This window comes from Coffea eugenioides, chromosome 5 (assembly GCF_003713205.1).
Source record: "Coffea eugenioides isolate CCC68of chromosome 5, Ceug_1.0, whole genome shotgun sequence".
Lineage (NCBI taxonomy): Eukaryota > Viridiplantae > Streptophyta > Magnoliopsida > Gentianales > Rubiaceae > Coffea > Coffea eugenioides.
Genome location: NC_040039.1, coordinates 4,638,087 through 4,654,690, shown reverse-complemented (window position 1 = coordinate 4,654,690; position 16,604 = coordinate 4,638,087). Strand labels below are relative to the sequence as shown.

The 16,604-nt window shown below is 34.3% G+C and overlaps 2 protein-coding genes across 5 annotated transcripts; both read right to left on the bottom strand.

The window, feature by feature from the left end:
• Positions 1-758: 758 nt before the first annotated feature.
• On the bottom strand, positions 759-4,113 carry LOC113770778 (pyridoxal phosphate homeostasis protein-like). Its single transcript, XM_027315358.1, has 7 exons — positions 3,776-4,113; positions 3,344-3,410; positions 2,500-2,546; positions 1,833-1,920; positions 1,497-1,630; positions 1,303-1,401; positions 759-1,100 (listed from the first exon to the last, which is right to left on the bottom strand). The coding sequence occupies exons 1-7, from the start codon at positions 4,103-4,105 to the stop codon at positions 1,020-1,022; spliced, it is 846 nt and encodes a 281-aa protein (XP_027171159.1). The 5' UTR covers positions 4,106-4,113; the 3' UTR covers positions 759-1,019.
• Positions 4,114-6,058: 1,945 nt separating this feature from the next.
• Positions 6,059-7,400, bottom strand: LOC113772492 (cytochrome b561 and DOMON domain-containing protein At4g17280-like). Of its 4 annotated transcripts, none has more exons than XM_027317098.1 (3): positions 7,117-7,400; positions 6,602-6,856; positions 6,059-6,527 (listed from the first exon to the last, which is right to left on the bottom strand). In XM_027317098.1, exons 1-3 carry the CDS (start codon positions 7,372-7,374, stop codon positions 6,516-6,518), a joined length of 525 nt encoding a protein of 174 aa, XP_027172899.1. In that variant the 5' UTR covers positions 7,375-7,400; the 3' UTR covers positions 6,059-6,515. The 4 variants fall into 4 exon arrangements, with proteins under 4 accessions (XP_027172899.1, XP_027172897.1, XP_027172900.1 ...); XM_027317096.1 differs by having other exon boundaries at positions 6,059-6,505; XM_027317099.1 differs by having other exon boundaries at positions 6,059-6,492.
• Between the last annotated feature and the right edge of the window lie 9,204 nt (positions 7,401-16,604).

Sequence of the window (16,604 nt, the reverse complement as noted above, 5' to 3'; positions counted from 1 at the left end):
TTGATCTTTTTCTTTTTCTTTTCTTTGAATAAAAAATATCATTTCATTCATAAATCTGCACTAATGACAAAAAAATAATCATCGAATGTATCATAGAAACAACAGATTTAAAAGATTTACATATATACCAGATCTGCAAAAATTATAAATAAATCTTCAACCTATTCCAAATGATATCAATCTCTTCGAACTTAATTGTTTTCTAAACTCGATATCAAGTGACGACTCTTATTTTTCCTTAAAAACCCTTCTTAGACTATTAATTTGAATCAAAATCGTCACACTTTTTAAGTCCTATTTTAGGCCCTCCTTTTTTATTTTCTAAAATAAAAACTAATTTCAAAATAAAAATTTTCAAATAAAATACATTTTTTCTACCACCAAAGTAAATCATTTATTTATTTTTTAAAAAAATGGGGCGCGACACGGAGCAGATTTCGAAAAATTATTGCGAGGAACAAGTCACCAGGAGACGGCTGGCCTGCAATAGGGACAGGAATGCAGGTGCAGGATAAAATAATACTCCTAATTGGTCGTCTATTTGCTTGCTGGGAAAGAATAGACGAAGCTAAATATCACTTTTGACTAATTTAAATTGGGAAACCAAGAAAAGCCAGTCCAATAATGCAGAGAAGGAAATGTAGAATGGAGTGCCGTTAGCGTAGTGCCAAATTGCTAATATAGGCTCCTCGAAAATACTGTTGTGTATGTTGAGAGCCATAAGAAGGAAGAAAAAAGGAGACAGCCAGTTTTAAGAATTGAAGATAAAAAAGAAAAAATGCACAACTCATCAAGTGCTTTGCATGCCATTTGATACATCAGCGGATATAAGTGATTAAAAACTGTCAAGAGGGCTCAAATATAAGCAACCTTAAAATCAGAGGGCTCAGTCTAGCTGCATGATATTAAAAAATACAACATAAATCTTGGGCAAGCTGATCAAGCAGCTGCTGGGGGTAAACGGTGTGTGATTTCTGTAATTAAACTTGCCAAGGGTGGCGATGCTGATATTTGCATTGCTAATTCGACTGCCTCTTTGGATACTCCCTCGCTCCAAATATGGTGGATCCAATTCGAACATTTGTACTACCCATTTCAATCTGCCAAAAAAAAAAAAAAAAAAACACCACACACAAGATACTTCACGTAAGTCATGCAGGCGATGAGTAGGAAAGCCTAATACTCCAACCCAAAGACGCGAATGGGGAAAACCAACAAGAAATATGGTACATTCACTTCAAGAAATATATCTCAGTTGCAAATGAGATGCTAACAGCGAGTCACAAGCGAAAATTAACTTACAGCAAGCTCAAAGTCGCCAGACATGCCCATTGACAGTTCACATTGCTCTTCCGTAATTCCAAGTGCCTTGCAGGCCTCAGTTCTGCAATCTGCCAAAGTCTGCAAGTAAATCACTGCCATCATCAGAATAATTTAAATGGCACTAGAATAAGACAATCCGAGACAACAATTACCGATTTAAGCAAAATTACCACCTTGAAATTTTCTGGGGTGGAAGTATAATCAGCCATTCCTATTGTCATTAGGCCACAAAATTCAAGGTTTGGACAGCGCAAAGTAACATGTTTGACAAGCTCCACACAACCAGCAGGTTCAACACCATATTTAGCTGCAAAAAGCAGAAAAAACTAACTTTAACAATTTTTTCATTTTTCTCCAGCAGAAAAAATTTGTTCATTGCAGTGTTTGTGTCTCAGTGTGTTGATCTGTCCAAGGAACTGTGACCAGCAGCAAATTAAACGTGGCTTCCTATATGCTTCTGAAAAATACTGGAGATCCTACTAAATTAGTGACATACGCTAGTTACCCACATGCTTCCCCACTTGTGTTAACTTGGACAAACACTTTTAAAGGCTTTCTTCCAATGTTTCCAGCCACGCGGTCAAGAAGATTGGCAATCTACAAGATCAAAGGATAGATTTTGAGTTCAAGACAATAACAATCACAACAATGCATAAAGACATCGGCAATGATACTCATTAGCAGGTATTGGGTATCATCACAATGCCCATCAGGAACCATTGGCGCAAGAAGATGTGTTTGTACTTATCCATATGATCCAGCAACATTTTCTGAACTCCAAGTTAAAATTTTTTTAAGATTCATTATGCTGAAAGTAAAGTCATCTTTACTATGAGAAGCAACACAGTGATTTAAACTTAATTATGACTAGGACAGATGGAGGAAGGGAGGGAATGCTGGGAGGTGCTTTTGCAGTAATCACCTAGGACGAACAGCTTCAACCTTACTCTCTATCAATCATGACATGTCTCAGCATGTAAACCAACCACTTTAGAAAATCTTTGGACCGACAGCCTTACTACCAAAGTATTATAAATGTAGCTAAAGCGTCTCTTAATAATGTAGATACCTTTTGAGACAGCACAATAGCAAAGTGCGACCACAGAGCACCAAGAACTAACTCTATGAAGGTCTTCACCTATTTGATAAAAATACTGTTACTGCTAACATTCATACCTTCTCATCATCAACAGTTTCCACCATGGCAAGATTTGGCACTCCAGCTGGCAAAAAAAAAAAAAGAGTGGCTGAGAATCAACTGATAAGAAAATGGCACAGTATACTCAACATACTGGAGAAAAGAATATAAATGGGGCAATAAGAAGTTTCAAGAAATACAAGTAATAAAATCCAGACTTCTGGACACCATAGAGCCATTTATTAAACAGATGATCAACCGGAGAGTAAACTAATTAAGCGCGCATCAGTCCGTTCCTGCTGAATTGGCAAATATAATGCTGTATCGGTCTTTCAAACTCTAGATGAATGACATTATGAACCATAAGCAATCAAGTGTCCTATTTAAAGCCCTATTAGCTAAGTACACTGCTTTCAATACTACCTTGAAATGATGAGCCAAAATGCTCAAAGCACAATAGGTTATCTGACACTTAATCATAAATTTAGGTCATCAGTCTAAATTAACTATCCAGTCAGAATGTCGGACAGTAGGTTGAATTGGAATTGCATGTTTAGTTTAACTTGAAGGGCAGGCGTAAAGCATCAAAAGATTTTGTTCAAGAAATTGCTCCAGAATAACATTTTAAATCCTCCATCCGAACATCATATCTTCCCTATCCAAGTACCCCTTAAAAAAAAAAAAAAGACTGAGGTTCGCACTCAGCCTACATCTTACTCCAACTAAACTCATTTCCTAGAAACTCAAGAACTGTTTTCTAGTTTATCTCCATTTTTTCTTAGCACACTTGCCTTTTTATTAAACCAACGAAATCAAAACCAAGATGCAGTTGCATGTATACATACTCTGAAAATGAGGGAGTTCGGAGTTAGGAAAACATACTTAAAAGCGGCTTCACTTTATTACTCTGCAAATTCCCAATGAAACGCCACTCTATATCCTCCGGTAGCTGCATTTTCACCCAAAAAACATAAATTTTCAGCTAAAGATTCATACTTTCTGTATACCTATCACACGAAATGTGAGCAAACAAAAAAAAAGGTAGAAAAACTCAGCCAAAATACAATCCTTTTCTTTCAAGGTCTTCATTTCCACCCCAAATTGGATGTTTATAGTCCATCATCTCGTATTAATCTTTTTGATAAAAATCTCATACTTCTGCTATAAATAAAAAATTAACGGGAAACGAACAAACTGAAATACAAAAAATAAATTCCTCAATAACTAATCCCCACAAAAATCTGAATTTTTTTTTCAAAAAAATAAGCAAGTTAAAATTATGTATAGGGAGGAGCTAAGAAGTAGAAGAAAAACCTGAGGCGCTTTTTCTACGAGTTCCTGGACGTAGTTCTCCCCGAAGCAACGGTGGCCGGCGTCGTAAACTTGCCGGAGAAGTGAAACCGGCTTCGTCTTGCTAACAGCGACTACACGGATCCTATCTGACCCACGTCCGCACCTCTCCGCCGTCTGTTGCACGCGCTGCAGCACCGATTTCAGTGCCGCCGCAGCCACACCGTCCGTGGCGGAAGCAGCCGCCATTTCTGAACTCCCACTTTCCGTTAATTTCGGTACGCTCGAAATCGGATTTTGGTTGTCCCGTTTTTCTCTCTCGGCGATTGCTGAGGCTGATTCTGCACTCTCCATTTTCTTTGGGACTTTGGAGCAAATATTGGTTTTATAGGGTCCAAATATATTTTTTGGTCCATAAAGTATTGCTCATTTTATATTGGGAATTTTGCCAAATTGATCCCTAACATTTTCACAAAATTTAAAATCAGTCAGAATAGTCCCTAACATACAAATTATGAGCCAGTTTAGTCCTAATGCTCGTATTTGCTCATTTCACCGACTAAAAACAGTACACCTCTCTCACGTGGATATAATTTTAAGAGCAAAATCGGAAGACATTCGTTAATCCATGGTTTTAGACTTTGAAAGAAAAAGAATATTCTCTTCAAAGCTCGAGTTCTCAACAGTTACTCTTCCATAACTCCACCCACTCCTCCTAGAGTCAATCTTGAGTCATTTTCCCTGCATCTACTCCATCAGATGCATTCCACCATCACCACTAACCCAAAGCCTGATGATCTCAAGAGAACTAGAAAACTTGAAGTTTGAAGAAGGTGAAATTTTGCATTTTGCAATCCTTCACGAAATCCAAAGTTGTTGAATCCTTCAGAAGCTGTAATTGTCCATCCTAGCAGTCTTCATACCGTTCTTTCCATCGTTGATGACATCCCGTCCTACCGCAAGATTTTTATCAAAAGTCTATGGTTTTGTTACTTTCAAGAATGTTAAGTCTTTCTTACTTGCCCTAGAAAATCCCAGCAATAAAATTGATGGGTTTGTCAGCAATAAAATTGGTGGAGAATGCGCCAACCAATTGAGATGAGTTTTGAGACTTTGTTGAATTATTTTGAGAGGTATGTTGAAATTGAAGAAGGGCTTGGCGGTTTGATATGGGGACAGGGAAATCAAGAAAAGTGCAAAAGCTGCTTTGACTGAGAAGGTGAAATTTGTTGATGGTTTCCGGCTAGTTTGCAAAATGGTGTCGAGGGAAAGGGAGAAAAGTAATAGGAATCCAAGGGGATTTTGCCTGTAAAACCATGGATTAACCAATATTTTCCTATTTTGCCTTTGAAATTATGCCCACGTGAGAGAAGTGTGCTGTTTTTAGTCGGAGAAATAAGCAAATACGCGCATTAGGACCAAACTGGCTCATAATTTATATGTTAGGGACTATTTTGGCTGATTTTAAATATTAGGGACTAAAAAAATTTTTTATGAAAATGTTAGGGATCAATTTGACAAATTTTTCTTTTATATTTCTACGGTTTTGATTTTATGTTGTTTGAATTGGGGCCATTGTCCTTTCTTTCTTTGGGTAACAATTACCACCTGGCATCCAAAAACTCATAATAAACCCCCAAATAAATAAATAAATAAATAAATGAGATCCATCGCCAATAAATATATAGTTCGCTTAATTTGCATTATTACCAAAAAATATTTATGGGCAGTCAATATCTCCTGTGTGTATAATCCACAAGTAGGTTTCCATTTGGATATTTTCACATAAAAGTTATTAGCAGTTATTCTTTGGGATAGAAAAAATATTTTTTTATTTTTTTTTGGGATAGAAAGTTATTAGCAGTTATTCTTTATTGGAAGTTATATTAGGATAGAAAAATAGGGGTGCGTGTATGTGTTGTTTATTTCAGAGAGATGACAGTATTATTTTATCCTTTATTTGGAGGGTAAAATAAAAATTATAAAAAATGACACAAAAAATTTATACCAACCTCTAAAATGTTCAGAAACATCTTTTGTGATAATAAATAAAGTATTGTACAAGGAAACCAGTGGATGAGATGTATAGCCTTGATAACAATAAAAAATTTGAAATTCCGTATTTCTTGGTGTAAAATTTCAAAAATCAAATTTTAGGATAATCAAACATGTTGCAATCAATTCAAAAGAGCTAACGAACAGTAAAGCAGCTTTAAAAGCAAAGATTTAATTAAAAATTCAAATAAACATTCAATTAATAAAAAAATCGATAAGAAAATTACATGAAATTCCTCCATAAGGGATACAATCAGATGTAGTAGTTTTGATCGTTAAATTTGCCAACCTAACTGAATCTTTATGAATTTTTCTTCCTGACCTTGTCAAATAAATTGTACTCGAACGATTTCCAACTAACTCATTAATAATATTATTGTTGAATTTTTGTTTTCTATATATAAAAAAAAATACAGTAGTTCTTCTGATGATCTAGAATCACTACGCTGACCTGACATCAAATTTAACACGCCTTACAAGCTCCAATGCAAGGAATGTAAAGACAAGTGCCCCCAGGATGGCGCCATATATCCATTTCCAATTCTTGGCTGCTGCAAAATTTTGATGGCCAATTCCTTCATACACATTTGAGATGATGAGAATAATCAGAGCATAGCCCAAAATATGATGGCTTATCACCCAATAAGTCTTCGATCCATGTTCTTCTTGATTTGGTCTCACACACACTGCTATAATTAACTGTAATATGTTATTGTCTTGTCTGCATAAAGAAACAAAAATAACCCTTAATTGACCAAAAAAAAAAAAAAGGAAGGGATTTGGGATCTTAATTACTTGTAATGTGGCCAAGGCAAAAATGATGGTGCCAAGAATTCCGTGGACACTCATATTATGCTTTTTGGCTGCACTTCTAATAGACAAACCAAGGCCCCATCCAATTGTGCCCAAAAGGAATCCTGATGTTTGGGATAATATGTGCAGAGAGTACCAATCAGCGTTGTTCGAAGGCAATTTCTTGAAGTGTCTTGCAACTATTGTACCAATAGGCAAGAGAACTCCCCATCCAAAAATGTTGACCATTCCATGGACCTGTTGGCAACTCTCACATAATCATATTCTACACTATTTTATCTATGATTTTGATGCTCAATCAATAATTTAAGTCGCATTTTATGCAGTGCAATAGTGCGAGCTAAATTAACAAAATTATGAGCTTAAATTCTAATATTTGAAAGTTGAGGGCCACATGGCTACTCCGTCAGTGACTGTGAAGTGTCAAGTTTCATTGAAGCTAAGATCAAGAATCACGAAGGAAGGAAGGAAAAGTAATCGGAAGAAGAATACAACACTTTCTGCAAGAATGAAGCACCACCCCTTACTAATTTTAGGCGGAGAGGGTGATGCCGGAGGTTCCGCGGCCTCAAGTTCTGATGTGGAACGGGAAGCTTGTATTGCCCCTTGCTGGATTGCAACTCCATTATAGGAACATTATTAATCTTGTCATCATTCATCGTGGGAGAAAGCTTCTCGCTGAGTGCAGAAATACTGGAATCAGTTGAGGGTAGGAAAGAGATAAAACCCACAAAAATGAGACAATGAAAAATCATGGTCTTTGGCTGCTCAGAAATACTAGTGTAATTTCTTGGAGTAGAATTGGAATGTCTTAAATGATAGCTTCTTCGATCCTTTATAATCGTGTATGCAGGCAAGACTAGGCACACTTGATCCTCGAAAGCTGCGGCTGGGAGGATTAGAATATGTACCTTACTTACCCAACTCAACAAGGGAAATATTTGTCGACCACTTTAATTGACAGAAGAGCTGCAAACGAAATCAGATTTTATTCCAACATCATTTCACATCTTTTTCCTTTTTCTAGAATCTCTTTGAACATGTAAGGCGTAGTTTCTGATTTAGATCTTCTCCGATGTATTGCTTTAACTTTAGGAATCGAATGGTATGTCTCATTGTAGAGCAAGAGTTGTAGAGCAAGAGTTAGACAGTTGGTAATGGTTACTCTGGTTTAGGGATGTGAATGAGTCTAATCAAACCTTATGTTCAAATTTGTTTGATTATTTTAACGAGTTTACAGTTGTGCTCCAGTTTGATTTATTTATTTATCGAGCCTAACTCGAGCGAATTTTTATCGAGATGAGCTCGAGTAACTTGAGTTTTGTTCCTATAAATTTCAATTCTATGCTAATCAAGTTAAGATTGAACTTGAGTCTGCAATAAGAAGAAAGAATTAAAAACAGGAGGGAAAAAAAAAAGGTTCACTGAGTCTTCCTAATTAACGAGTTTCGCTTCAGAAAATTACTAAGAATTCAAAATTCTAGGCCTTAGAGATCCTTGCTTTCATCTCCAGGCTGTTGAAGGTTGACATCATGAATAAAGTAGTGGAGCAGTGAAAAATTCTGCAAATTGCCCTTCGAAGCAAGAATATACACACTTGAAGGACCACATACCGTGTCACCCCTGGGCGAGTAGAGGCCAATCAAGAAGTCAATTGCTGCAATTTTCTTTAGAGTGGGGATACAGATCCTCTGGTAATCCACTTTTCTTCATCTCCAATCAAGAAAATAGCTGTTTGAAAATAGATTCGCTGATTGGCAAGTAGAAACACGGTATTTCTTATACTCGGTAAACTGCAAGTAGTAAATTGAATCGAGACAACAGAAAAAAAGAAAGACTTGCAACTTCAATTTCCCTCAGTCAACTCTTTGCCAATTAATGCTTCCATAAAAAGCCCAATTCCTCGAATGTCATTCTCAACTCCCTACTGCCTCCCAGAGTCCCACAACTAAAATTTCAAAGCCATGGAGGCAGTAAGACTCTTCATACTCTTCCTTCTTCTATCATCAATAACAATTATCGTTGGAGCATTCGGAGCTGATGACATGATTGATGAAGACGAGGACTTGAGCAACTTCGATGATTTTCTAACCCCTGATTTTGGAGGATCCAAGCCTTTGATACGACTAAGTGGCCGCTCCCTTGCTCAGCAAAAACTTCCGGGAAATTATACCTGTGACGTATATCCAAGAGTTTGTCGTCTGAAGGGCAGTGCTGGACCAGATTGCTGCTACAAGAAATGTGTCAATGTGAAGACTGATAGCTTGAACTGTTTTATGTGTGGCCATAAGTGCAATAATGGTGAAATCTGCTGCAACGGAAAATGCAGGAGCACGGTATCCGATAAGAATAATTGTGGTGGATGCAACCTCAAGTGCAAACCTGGTGAAATCTGCTGCAACGGAAAATGCAGGAGCACGGTATCCGATAAGAATAATTGTGGTGGATGCAACATCAAGTGCAAACCTGGTGAAATCTGCTGCAATGGAAAATGCAGGAGCATGGTATCCGATAAGAATAATTGTGGTGGATGCAACATCAAGTGCAAACCTGGTGAAATCTGTTGCAATGGAAGATGCAGGAGCATGGTATCCGATAAGAATAATTGTGGTGGATGCAACATCAAGTGCAAACCTGGTGAAATCTGCTGCAATGGAAAATGTAGGAGCACATCAAACGATAAGAACAATTGTGGTGGATGCAACATCAAGTGCAAATCTGGTGAAATCTGCTGCAATCGAAAATGCAAGAACAAGTCGAACGATACTATAAATTGTGGTGGATGCAACATCAAGTGCAAATTTGGTGAAAACTGCTGCAACGGAAAATGCAAGAATACATTGTACGATAAGAACAACTGCGGCGGATGCAACATCAAATGCAAACCTGCTGATCGCTGTGATTATGGGTTCTGCGGTTATGCATAAAATTCTTGGTTACAAAGGCTCAATCAATACTTATACTTTTTCATTGTTTCTTCATACTGAATTTCCCTCTTTTCATTTTGATTACAATTACAAATTCTGTGAGAGCTATGTAACATACAATTACTTTTAAAAATGCTTTGTTGTTAATCACTTCTTACGTGAATTCCAGTCTGGAGGGTGAGAGTGATGTCAATCTGCGACTTGTGAAGATGGTGTTTATCAAATAAAGGCTTGGAAATAAAGCTTAAAACAAGCGAGTAATAAACTAATAAATTACAGTTAAAATGTGCCATGTTGCAAAGTTACAGGTCCTTCTCGAAGAAACTTTGCAGAATTGCAAATTATGTCCCGACTGAAGTCCCAGGCCGGGTTGTTCTTTTTACCTCAACTGATGATCAGACCGCGGTGTCATGTGGCTTCAGTTTATACAATGTAATCCAGTAAACCAGAGTAAATCCCGCATATTTCCTCTATTTAGTTAGAAAAATAAATTGTCATGATGAAATCTGCCATTTCTTTAAATTTGAGTTAGATGGGCTTTAAGTTCTAGTACCATTATACATATATATATATATATATATATATATGTGTGTGTGTATGAATATATGTATATGTTTATATTTATATATATTTATTTATTGTGTCTGTTATTCTGGAATCACAAAGTTTATTTTCTTCGCATGACAGTTGTTTTAACCATTTAATTGTACCATGGTTATCGGAAGGAGATCTGAGGTTCTACTATTACTATTGTGAGCGTAATTTAAGAATATGTTTGTAGTCATCTCCTTATATTGTTGTTGGGTACGTGTAATCTTGTTTGTTATAATTAGACAATATGTTGGACAATAACATGTTAGTTGTAATCTTATTAGAAAAATCAGAACAATTGGTTCCACTAATCATACAAAGCAACAACGCATGCAGAATTATTTTGTAAGTGATAACAAAAATATGAACAACTAATAACAAATAAACTTTGACATAAAAATACAAAATCCATCATGAGTAGCATGTTTTTGACATGAATTATCGAATGCATTCTCTTTAACAAAGAAATTGAAGATGTATACTGAGCAAAACTGACTTATATTGCTTTATCAGCCATTAATTGCGAACTTATCACCCATTATAAGATCAAGATTTACCATGTAGGTTCCTATGGTAACAAACACCAAAGATGTATATGTTCTAAATTTAACCTAATACAATGGAAGAAAATAGGAGAAAAAAAACCCTAATTAAGTATAGATTACAGTGTATACACTGTCAGCGTTGGATGAATGATAACTATGTAAAATTTGAATTTGAAATTCAACATTTGCACACATGTCATGAATCTAATGATTATAGTATATAAACTGTCAGTATATATAAGATTTACTCATTAAGTATTAGCTAAAAACGGTGATTGAAAGAATGATAATTACGTGCCAAGTAATTGTGTTGAACAGGTTGGAAATACATGTGGGCACAAGCAAATTTTAGACTCGAAGACTAAACGGGCAACTTTCTTGTCACAATCCCATTAGTTAGTAATGCACAGGAATTTGCAGATGGACTTTGACTGAACGAACATTAAGCCTATTAAACATTGACGAGCACTGGCAACAAAGTCGTGAAAGAAAATAAATCCAACTCTTGCACTGCATGTAATTGAATATTATAGTGCAACTGGAACTGATTAAACAGTTGAAAAAAAGAAAAAAAAAAAACCCGATGAGTTGATCAAAGAGGTGGGCTTCAATTCGAATGGTCACATTAATAGTAGAACATATTTGGTGCCGCTGACTTTTGCTGCTTGCCGGCCGTAAAATGCTATAGGAATTAGAATTTGAAAAATTTGGCCATCTTGGTTTTCCTTGAAGGCAGAAAGTACATGAAACTGTCAACGTTATCAATTTCATATTCACCAACTTGATGTTGACTGTAATTAGGAGTTGGGATCAAGTTGATATAATGGAATACAACTTGATGAAATTATATATATATATAGGTACGAATATTCTTCCTGTTGGTAAAATTTAAGAATGTATTTGTCTTACTGTTCAATTTCAAGGAGCTTAAAACACAGGATTTCGATTCTAATATAATAGGTATTACATAGTCTTAGCATTTGTCAGCCGTCACAGCTCAATCCAGTTTACAAGAAAAATATTTATGTTACGACTTTGAGATTCAACATGCTAGCATGTCTCAGAAGGTTTGTTAGAGGGAAAAATATATAGGCGAAGATGTGCCAAATTTTCCCAATTCTTTTTAAGATTTCAGAGATCAACTATAAGAAATTAGGAATAAAGGGACAACTTGTACTGTCTTGACTAGCATTTATCTCTCATTTTTAACCTCACATTGACTTTATTTATGTAGAAAGGTATTTTAGGAAGTCAATGAGTATTACTTCCCTGAGAACATTTATAATGCAGAACTAGGGGCGAAAAAAAAAAAGGATTTGGGGGCAAGACTAGTAAAGGTGTACAAGTACATAAAAGGAAGTCTAAGATTGCGACGATATAAGTGAAAACTGTTAAATTTTAAGATTAAATGAAGGATTTCTAAAAAATCTTAATGGGGAGAGGGTAAAGTCTAATTTCTAAAAGGATATAAAAAATTTAATTTTTTTAAGGAGGGAAAAAAGAATTTCTAAAGTCTTGTGGGTGCCCCCTTCCCTCCACATCCACCAGTATTTCAGGAATTAAAAAGAGAGAAAAAAAAAAGGAGGTGATTTTCATTAAGTTCAGTCAGTAGGGGAATTATAAATAGTTGACTTCTTCTTTTTTTTTTTTTTTTTTGGAAACGATAACATTTGTATAAACTAATTTAGTCTATGTAGGGGAATGATAAATAGTTGATTTTTTTTTTGACAACGATAACATTTGTATAATCTAAAGAATCTAAAGAGGCTAATTTGTCTTATTCTACAGGGAGGGGGTCTAAAGAAACTGTAAAAAGGGAGAAGCCAATGTCGGCTTTGCTTTGAGAAGAAACTTTTTAAAATACTTTTATTGTTAAATTTAAGAAACTAAGAAGATCATTGTGAATTCTTTCTCCTTTATTATTATTATTATTATTATTATTATTATTATTATTATTATTATTATTATTATTATTATTATATTATTATTATTATTATTTTATTATTATTATTATTATTATTATTATTATTATTATTATTATTATTATTATTATTATTATTATTATTATTATTATTATATTATTTATTATTATTTATTATTATTATTATTATTATTATTATTATTATTATTATTATTATTATTATTATTATTATATTATTATTATTATTATTATTATTATTATTATTATTATTATTATTATTATTATTTATTATTATTATTATTATTATTATTATTATTATTATTATTATTATTATTATTATTATTTTATTATTATTATTATTATTATTATTATTATTATTATTATTATTATTATTATTATTATTATTATTATTATTATTATTATTATTATTATTATTATTATTATTATTATTATTATTATTATTGCGTCCAGTTTCTTATCTTAAAGTAACCAAAATAAAGGAACCAGATATTTCCATTTTTGTGCTTCAATAACTATGATATATTTCAGGGCTAGACGTTCACTTACGCGAGTATTAAAATCATGAACCTAGATAATAAGTCGTGAAATGCAGTTGCAAGTTTCATATACGGTAATGAATTTTGCGGAAACAATTGAGCTTCCTTTTCCCTTTTTCGCAGGAAAATAAGCAGAAGCAATAGAATGTGATAATATATATATTTTTTTGAGAACGAATCTTCCATCCCACTCATTGTTCCATTTTTTATTATATTTTTATTTTTCCTTTATAAACATCATATTATAATTCTTTTTTTCTGTCTTCATAAGATTTCAAGAAATATTAACAAGGTAATACACGAAATTCAACAAACTAAAAAGAGCAAAATTAATTGTTTAATGAAAATTTTGTGAATTTTCTATTGTAAATTTTACTTTTCTATTATATATTATCTTTTTAGACTGTTGCATTTTATTTTTTACTCCCTTAGAGTTATTTCAATTTAAGAAAATAAAAAAATATAAAGTATAAATGTTTATGCAAAAGAAATGAGAATATAATAAATAGTGAAATAAAGAGCGGAATAGAAAATTGGAGGGAAGATCTGTTGTTGCGTTTCACATGAATTAAAATAGGATAAAATACAAAAAAGTCTCCTGTGGTAAACCTAATACACAGAAAAGCTCCCTGTGGTTTCAAAATATACAACACGACCGTACTTTGAACTAAATTGTAAAGGTGACGGAATCCGTTAAACTTAACGGAAATGACTTATTGGAACCTAAAAAAAAAAAATTTATACCTAATTTTTAACAAATATACCTGTTTTATCCCTTAACCCTCAATTCTCTCTATCTAAAGAATAAAACAAATGATTTTTTTGAGCTGTCTTTTGCTTAATTATATCAGGGTATTTTGGTTATTTTCTCCATTTCCATTAAGTTTAACGGATTCCGTCACCTTTACAATTTAGTTCAAAGTACGGGGTGTCGTGTTGTATATTTTGAAACCATGGAGATTTTTCTGTATATTAGATTTCCCACCGGGACTCTTTTGTTTTTTATCCATTAAAATAAAGTTTTAAGGCAACGAGTCAAAGGTGGGTCCGCTCTGCTCCGTAGGGTCAAATTAGGAACCTGAAATGTTAGTACTGTATAATTGTATATGATAGTCAAATCACAGACGCTAAGAACACTTTAAGTGCAAGTGTAACGAATTCCAAAATCAAAGTTCAGAAATCCAAGCAGGATTCTGGTCTCATTCTGGGCTTTCTAGACCTATTTAAACGTTTCTTGTGAGCTCTGGTTCGAGTGGTTTCTAAATTTAAGCAGCTAACATCCATTGACCTGCAAAATCCACATCTGACTTTTAACAACTCCAGATTTATCTGCCCAAACTTAGAAAAAAGTTACATAATCCATCACTTTGGCTAAGATTAGGATAGTATTTGACGACTAACTCAGTACTCAAGGTTCTTGGTAAATAAATTAGGACTTAAAAAAGTTGATCAAGTCTTAACTGTCCGTGACAATTTAGCTTCATGATGTTTGCCTACCAGAACTTTAATTTGTTTTATATTGAAGGTAAGGATATCTTTTTACGAAGTTAGAGTACCTTTTTCCAAAAACAATTCTAATTTAGTGATACTTTTCTAATTTAAAATATATATGCACGATCAATGAGGCACTATTATTCCTTTTTTTTTTTTTGGGAAAAAAACGCCAACGAGGCCACTCCTTTTATTTATTATGCTGAAAAAGAGATCCCAAGTATTCAACTGAAAGAATTTTTTTCTGATCTTCAATCAACATGATGGTTTTTCCATCTTTGTATCTCTCTAATTTCCACTACCTTCGCGTGTGAAAATCAAAATAATGAGGGACAAAAACTCACGGTTACTTATTCCTAATCTGTCAAATGTGTGGTAGCCTGCTGACTTATTTTGGTGGCAGCAGTCTTCCTTTCTTGAAGGGCTGATATTTCTTCCACTGCCTAACTTAGGTTTGCTTGATTGAAGTTTGTTCCTAGCCGTTCTAGTAGACTATCCCACTAACGATGCAGGGAATACCACGTTCTTTCCATGCAATTCTTGTCTATATAAACTCTTGTTCCTCCATTACATCCACCCATCCAAATTTCAAACTTCCTCCAACTAATCCCTCATTCTTTCGTTCTTCAGCTTATAAAATTGAAAATTGGACCAGGGATTGAAATGAAGTGCGCAAAGATTTTAGTACTACTTGCAATGGTGATGGCGATGGCCTTGGCCATTACCATATCAGCAGCAGAAGCATCTAGAGACGAATCATTTCTTGGCAACAAGGAAGGCTCTGAAGTAGCTGATTCCTCTGAAATTTCTTCGCCTGAAGATGAAGCACCTATGTCACTTCGTGGGACTAGCCGCTTCCTTCCCCAAAAATATAGGGCCAAAATGACATGCAACAATTACCCCAGAGTATGCCACATAAGGGGAAGTCCAGGGCCAGATTGCTGCAAGAAGAAATGTGTGAATGTTTTAATTGACAGACTAAACTGTGGCATGTGCGGGAAGAAATGCAAGTACCCAGAGATCTGTTGCAAAGGAAGGTGCGTGAATCCATTGTCAGATAGGAGACACTGTGGAAGTTGCAGCAATAAGTGCAACAAAGGTAGCTTTTGTGTTTATGGAATGTGCAGCTACGCATAGAAATCGCAGCACTGATGCCACACATCTCTTATAAAGAAGACTGAAACCATTTATAGCTAGGCAACATGCATGTAATTAACTGACTATTGAAGCACTATTACTTGGTCCTAAATATTCGTTTGTGTATAAGGAATAATGAAGGAAAGCCTTCCCATAGTCTCTCGGGTTGGTTGTCTCTTCAATTGGTTATTTGTTTTCAATTTCCTATATGGGTATTTCCGTTGTAATTGCTTGCAATTTTCAAGTCATACGTAGAACATTATTTCAGAAGTTCAAAGAAAGTATGAAATGATTTATTTTTAAATGCAGAACATGATCAAAAAAGGTGTTTTTACGCAAGAATTTGGAAAATTAAGAACTAAGCATCCAAAAGAAGTACTTTGACGAATCCTGACGTTATTTGAACTCAACCATAATATGAGCAGCACAAACATCTAAAAGAATAACTTCTGATCCATGGTATTAGAGTTGGGTATTGGGTTTGATACTATGCATCAAAAATTTATGGTAAATTATCTAAAATTCTCATTTTCTTTTTAGTTTTTACAATATTACATTTTTGCCATTTATGAATTTTATTGAATAGACAACACTTATGGTAAATTACCTAAAACATTAGCCCTTATTAGTCATTTCATAATAAAAATAAAAATATAATATAAACAATATACCAATAATCAAACTACTTGACTAGCGCTCGAGTAACACAAATGGATGTCCGAACTTGACTTGGTATATGCATTGATCTACTCGAGTTCGAGCTTAAACTCGATCAAATCGAGTTTGAGTCGAGTATTTGACTGAATTGCTCGTGAG